We start from the raw sequence: 7,336 nt of genomic DNA, 5'->3' as shown, positions 1-7,336 counted from the left end.
TTGGAAAACAACAATCTTAGGAAAGCCTGCACTAATAATAACAATGTCTCAGGCTCATCATTTGATATACATCTGACACACACTGGAAGTGAAAATTTGGGCCAGAATTTCCTTTTCTGGCACAACCATCTATCTGTCAAAAAAAGCAAAGCCTGTTTATAAGAGGAGACGGCTTTACAGGAGCTAAAGTGAATTTGTACAGGAACTTCCTCTCAAAACTCTGCCACTGGTGTAAAATGCACCTGTGAAATGGCTTTCTGTAACTGTGAGCATGTGCATGCACATGTGTAGAAAAAATATCCACTTAAAAATTGGTAAGCAGGTCCATTTTTCTCTTTGGGAGCCAGCCCAGGGGCCCAGGTGCTGATCAGGTGTTTGTTCCTCAGCTGAGGGACTCTCAGCTTTACTGTCCTCACAGAGGAGGGGGCTAAGCCATAGAGACAAAGAGAAGAACACTAACCCTGCATGATTTTAAAGCCATGCCACTGGGGTAATAACCAAAAAATACTATCATTACCTAATTTAATTGTCTATCGATTAATTTTTTCTAGCCAGATAGACAGGGCGCCTTCACTAATTCCATACTGAAGAGCATCACATCCTTGGGGAGGCAATTCTAGAGGCAGAGAGGGAGCCAAGAGCAAGTCATGCTTCTCCCAGTGAGGACAGGGGGAGCAGGCTGTAGAGATTTATACCTGGATGAAGCAGACAAGGGTCATCTCTCCTACAGAGATGCCTTCCTTCCTCATGTAAGGACACAAAGGAAAAGAATTCAGCACAGCAGTGACACATTTCATTGACCCCTTAATATCAAAAATAGGTTTTTACACTCAGTCCCTCCAAGGAAGTTTTCTAAGTGAAGGCATATTTAGAAAGGCCAAAGCCCTCTCCCTCTTGCCTTCAGGAGCTTTGCTGTGTGCTCCTGCTGTGCTTTAGGAACACATCCAAAAGATCACACCTGGCAGCTGTTGCACTCTGGAAATGTCGGAAGCAGTGCCAGGGCGGTGATGCCTGGTGCTTGTCTGTCCCATGACCGGGCATGGAACAGGAGCCAGACAGAAGCAGTTACATCTTTTCAAAGGATTTAGAAATTAATAGGTACAGTTTTCTCTCTTTGAAATAGGAACAGGGGAGACCACACACCTGGGCTACAAAGGTGCTTTAAATTGGGAACTGGAAAGGCCATGTGACCAAGGTGGTAGCAAACCAGCAATGTCAGGACCTTGTGTCCCTGCAATGGGGAAGAGCAAAGTCTGAGCAACACCCACCCCACACGCATTCCTCTTTCCAAAAAAGCTTGGGGTTGATTTTTTCCTGGTTTTCCTTAGGTTTAACTTCACTGTCCCATTTCTTTGAGTCCACTTGCTGGCTTTGCAAGTCTGAGAGACTGCTAGCAAATTTCACTCAAATGGCAACAACACCCACATGAGACAAAAGCTGAATATTCTCTGTCTTTCCTGTTGTCCATGAGTAGAATCCTTACCAGCTAGTCTTTGTGACAGTGTGGATGCATGTGGAAGTGTAACACAATCCAGCATAGCCCTTCAGTGAGATGAGAAAAGGTAGTTTGGAAGTGATGAGGTACAATAGATGAAATGCTGGAGAAGTGTACTTGCTGAAAGTGTACTTTAGCATATAAGCTTTTTAACTTGATGCTAGAGGAGAGAAAGGATGATTGCAAGAAAAATATCATTATAACTGACAACTGAACAAACAAAGAATTAGCAAGGTAAATCTGGAACTCCAATATATTCAAGCTTCTGCTATCATTCCAGAGTAGAACAGTCTACTCAGGAGAAAACATATTTTCAAGGAAAATTAAAGCAATTTTAAAAATAGCTTTGATGTTTAAAATGCATATAATTAATGACAAAAGTTTTCACAGATACAGCTGGATTAGTTCTGCTTGGATTGGTTTTCTTGTTCCTGTGATTCTCTATCAATCATGAAAGCAAAAGTAGAAATGAAATATATCGTAGAATAAAAATGGTTATCTGCCCCAAAATTAGAGATGGACTTTTACCAATTACTTGAATGAAAGGTTTTCTTATTGCAGGCACAGCAGAGTCAGACCTTTTATCAAGTGCAACAGAGGTTGCTGCTACACTTTAGCATATGCTTAGTAAACCAAATGTTAATCATTTTGAGTAGCACAAGCACACTGCAGACTAAGGGGAGTCTCCTCTGCAACCCACTGTTCCAGTCCTATGGATTAAAGAAAAATTATGTGATCCCTGTTGAAAGGCTGGAGATCTTGGGCTTGTGCAACTTGTCACTTTAACCATTTTAAACTAGCCCAAGCAGGGGCTGTCCTGCCTTTCTCCTCTGAGGTTAATGTTACTCCTGATGCAGTAAATCAGATAGAAGAACTACTTGAAGCCTTTACCCAGCTCCCACCCAAAGCTTAGTAAAACCTTGAGACAGGAGCAAGGGGTTGGCATGGCTTTCAGCCCCTGACTTACCTCACCAAGCATTTGAACAGCTCTTGATCCTGACACAGGCTGGGCGAGCAAGAGCACACAGAGACGGTGTGTCCACATAGATTTTTCTAGCCACAAAGGCCAGGAGTATCCCTCATGAGGATGACACCAACCCATGGGCACCAAGGGAACACTTTCCTGGGACTGCTTGTGCAATGCCTGTGCAATGCCTGTGCCTGGGCATTCTTTCCTTCACTCCAGTGACTGAAAAGCTAGGGTGGTCTGAGAGCACATTGCAAAAGGCAGATCTTTCTGTATAGCAACTAAAACAGATATAAAAATATCTTTACCTTTTTACTTGATTTAAAAAAAAAGAAAAAAATGCAACTGTAAAACCTAGAAACTTGTTGTTTTAACTTGAAAACTATGTTGAAACAAGCGTTGCTGTTAAATTCATATGCTGCAAGGATTTCCACTTCTGCCTGAAAATTCGTAAATGCACAGCCTTACAGAGATAATCCATTTTTAAAAATAGGTATCTGAGGCTATTCCCAAGAGGTAGAAGCTTGTGGATTTACAGTGAAACTGATTCCAGTGCAAGAAAAAGGAAACAGATACTCAGGTTCACCTGATATGCACAACACCAGTGACAACTTCTCCACTAATAAAAGACATGACACAATTAGATTGCTAACCTTTCCACACTGGGAGTTTATCAAAAGAGGCCAGGACTTGAAATGGAATGAGAAGAATCAGAACTGAATTCTGTTACAGAATTCTCCTATTCTCTACTTTTGTCTGAAGCTCTCTTGAGAAAGACCACCTGCCTCAGATCTAGGTGCAAACTGCCTTGTGAGAAAAGCTTTGAAATTATAGAAAAAGGTGTCAATACTGTGAAGGAGCACACCTGCAAAAGGTATCACAAATTTAACTAATGCAACTGGGATAGGAGAAATGCTCAGGAGGAACTGAATTAAACAAATAAAGGTTTTGCACTATTTTTTAGTATAATGCAATGCATGCCAAAAGACAGCAGGGCCAGAGCATAAATTACAAACTGGGACTAGAAAAGAGAGAACAGTTGGCAAATAGGAAAGAGAAAAAGAAAGCCAAGGACAGTAGGAAGAAAACATGCCAAACAGGGACTTTAAATGGGGAAACAAAACTGATGTTTTTCACAGTGAGCAAGATGACTCAGTTTCTACTGCCTTTAAAATAGATTTGAAAACACTACCTATTACAGGGTTTTGGTCCATTTTACAGAGAACATATGGTCCAAATACCAAGCAGATACAATTTCAAAGCAGCCTCAGCCTAAAAGGCACATGAAATGCCAGGGGGAAAACCGAAGAGCTCCCCAGGTTTAAGTCTTCTGCCATTTGAAGATGCCCACTGGAGCCTCACACTGCCGCAGTGAGGATCCTCCATGTGTTTGAGGTGAGTAAGCTCTGGTGAGCAACAAAGAACAACATTTGCTGTTATTTTCCTGAATCATCTGCTATCTTGTGCTAAGCACTTTAAAACCACTTCTTGTGACAAATCAGCCAAGTGTCAAGGAGCATCCAATCTAATGGGCAACCTGGAACTCTTCCCAGGCTCCAAATGTGCCCAGTGCTGGACATGAGCAGACACTACTACCCCAGCTCACATACCCTGTATAGTCATTGCAACAGTGACTCTTCTCCACACATCCCAGAGAATCTCTGGCAAGTATTGTCTACTAAACCAGCCAACTTTTCGTTCAAGGGACACAAAGTGCAAGAGATGCAGAGAAAAAACTATGAAGACAGTCAAGAAAACCAAAGAATATCATGTAAATATTTAACAGGCTTTTCCCAAGCACTACCAAGGTATATGTAAATGGCCATGTATTATGTAGAGGCAGAGTAATCTGGCTTCATTGAGAGGAGTGGAAGGAATAAAAAGGAGCAGTGAAGATTTAAGGACACCTGAAATCTAACATAACAATACCATTGGCAAAGAGTATAGCAGCTTCTTTTCTCTAGACTAGCCTCAGAACATTTAATATTGGTATTGTTCATCATCAAGGCCAGCCAGCAACATCATAAAAATGTGTTCACAAGCAATCTATTTCCCCCAGATTCTTAACCAGGACACAGAAAAGGTTCCATTTAAAAATCATTTTATTATTAACATAATCTTCCCATTTAGCCAAGTGTGGGTTCATGTATAAGGAATGTCGGTAAATATTCCATTTGAGGCTTCTTTTTACATATTTCCATTGATAAATAAACTCTGAATTCACATAAAAAAGTTAAACTTAAATAACTAATATATTTTTTGTAACAGGCATACATTGGTAAAATATAAATATTCTTGTACTCAGCCTTTGCTCTAGATAACAGTTAGCCACACATCACAGTTATTAACAACTAAAAACGAGAACTCAACTGATTTTCTGGCCTGGACTAAAATAGAGATGGAAACAGAAAATTCACATTTTGACTTTGGGCCAAAAGAGGTTGAGAGGCAGGAAGAGAACAGTTTTATTAACAGCCTTGTTAAAAATAGTCTGCTCTGCCACTGAATCTTAACTTATTCTACAGTTGGTAGTTGATTCCATTATAATTTTATGTAACACTCAAGTATCACTAACAAAATATGGCACATCATCCATGAACAATATAACGATGTTTTAAAACTACCAGGGCAAAACTGCAGGCGATATGAATGATTTGGCTCTGGCTCACCACTCCGTCCTCTCAGTCTGACATTAACCTATGGTGGCACCTCCCTGCTTTGGCCACTTTCCTGCAAAAGACTGGAGTTTGTTACCTGTAGCTCTAAAGTTTCTCAAGCTAACCAGTTACCAGGCAGTCTCAATCGCTGGGTTTTCTCACTCAGAAGTCAGAACAAAAATCAGTTGATTGAGATGCCCTCTCACAGGACTCTGGGAATGATGGTAAAAGGGACCACGGGACTGCTGGCTTCGAGCTCCAGTGCTGTCAGGAAGCATTCGGTCGCAGCATCATCATTGCCTTGAGCCTGCAGCACCTCTCCCAGGCTGTTCCAGACTTCGTGGGCTGTGGAGTTCACCTGGACAGCATCTCTGAGAATCTTCTCTGCCAAGCTAAAGCGCCCAAGCTGGTGAAGTATCAGAGCCTGCAAGAAAATAAAGGGAAAATTGCTGAGATTGGCCAGTAGGGCTTTCTTGAAGCTCAGACGAGGTCACCACAGTTAAATAAGGGTAGGCAGCTATTGGGCTTGAAGTGTTAGACTATGTCATTTTTTTTTTTTAATTTAAGAAAAGAAATGGTCTGATAAAGGACTGGAGCAAGCTACTCCACACCCACAGTGAGTCAAGGGGCTTTGGAAGGAAACAAAGACTAAATAACAAAAACTCCACTCATTTGCCAAGAAGCAGGAAGTACCTGGGCTTTTGTGCAAGCTCCTGTTGCCTGAAGTCCTACTCAGGTGTGTGCCCTGAAGTTTTCATATCCTACCTGTGCATCTCAGCACCCAGCTCATGTCCTCTAACACCTGAGACCATGCATGGCACCAGCAGCCCTTGGGGATGGCTGTAACAGGACTGAGTTCAGCTCAACGGGCAACAGCCATGGAACAGGAGCTGTGCCAGAACTGATATTGCCCCAGGAATGCACAAAGGGCCAGCAGGCATAGACCTTCCTCATGAGCTTCCTTGTTACAGATTCTTCCTCTTCCTCTGTGAGATGGGATCCAATTCAACACTACATGATCCAGGGCACATGCAAACCCACTAGGATAAGGGCTGAATGAGGCCATGGAAATCTCCATCCATCACATTCAGCTATGTTACTGTGCCAGGAAAGCTGTGGAATGACCCAGTAAGAGAGCTTTATTCTGGGATTATAATAATCCTAACAATATAATGCATTTTTACAATGTGATTCTGTATTGCAAAACACATACGAACCACAAACCTTTGTTTTGCACAGAGGCATCCCAATTACGTGCTTACGGAGGCCTTGTGACTTCTCCCCTGCCAGCCCCCTCTCCTTGGCCCACAATTTCTTTTATCTCTCTGTACATCTGTCCCTCAAATCCTTATTAACCTAAGCACTGATGATTAGAAAGTACTGACAAGCTAGGCAGCCCCTGAATTATCCACCATACATTTCTGGAATTGTGCCCACCAGGCTGACTTTCAGCAGTTAGCTGACTGCTAACTCCATCCTGCAGAACAACTGAGCACACCCTGCTCTGTAGAACAATACAAAGAGTGCTGCACAGTATTGGCAAGTGAATAAATAAATGCAATGCAGGCTAATTTCTATCAGCCTGGCAGATGTTCTCACATAAAGGTGCTAGAGGGCTTTTCTGGGTTTGGACTTTTTTTGAGCTGTCAATTTAGTCAGCATTTTCAGAGCAAGTGAATAGTGCTTTCCATCCCAAAACTGGATAACTCTCAGGGTCAGTGTTTTCTTTTTTCCCCTGCAGTGATTGTCAGTGACTGGTAGGTATCAGTGTGAAACTACAAAAAATGAAGCAAGGAGATGGAATATACAAAGCTGGTGCGGCTGCAATGCACCTAGCCTTGACAAAATTTCTTATTTTTCAAGACAAGATTCTCTATTTTCAAAAGCCTTGCTTTTTTGGGGTACAGATACGTATATTTTATACTAAACAAACATGTTAATTACTTGAATATTTGTAATATTTCTACTCTTAAACATACCAGACCATTTTCCCTGCTAGCTAAGGATACAAGCAGTTCTTTTCACGACCAAAGCAAAACCAAATTTTGCAGATATAAGCCTGTTCATAGGAAGAGATACATATTACGTCACACGTGCCCTATTCTGTATTGCAAAAAAGATAGCTGAGATTTTCCAGGTGATAGAACTAGAGCAAATACTGGCAGTTTGCCTGCTGTTATACTTTCCTAAGAATACAAGCATTAGTGTTGAAATTAG

At 41.7% G+C, this 7,336-nt stretch overlaps 1 protein-coding gene across 5 annotated transcripts in view; it reads right to left on the bottom strand.

The window, feature by feature from the left end:
- Positions 1-4,546: 4,546 nt before the first annotated feature.
- TTC7B (tetratricopeptide repeat domain 7B) overlaps positions 4,547-7,336 on the bottom strand; it is a 129,994-nt gene continuing 127,204 nt past the window's right edge. For all 5 annotated transcript variants that reach the window (XM_085061561.1, XM_085061562.1, XM_085061563.1 and 2 more), the window contains one exon: positions 4,547-5,543. In XM_085061561.1, the coding sequence (XP_084917687.1) occupies positions 5,322-5,543 (222 nt within the window). In that variant the 3' untranslated portion in view covers positions 4,547-5,321. The remainder of the gene's footprint in view (positions 5,544-7,336) is intronic.

The sequence above is a fragment of the Lichenostomus cassidix genome, chromosome 5 (assembly GCF_008360975.1).
Source record: "Lichenostomus cassidix isolate B80296 chromosome 5, HeHo_3.0, whole genome shotgun sequence".
Classification (NCBI taxonomy): domain Eukaryota; kingdom Metazoa; phylum Chordata; class Aves; order Passeriformes; family Meliphagidae; genus Lichenostomus; species Lichenostomus cassidix.
The sequence above is the reverse complement of the archived record's forward strand: the minus strand, read 5'-3'. Positions and strand labels throughout refer to the sequence as shown.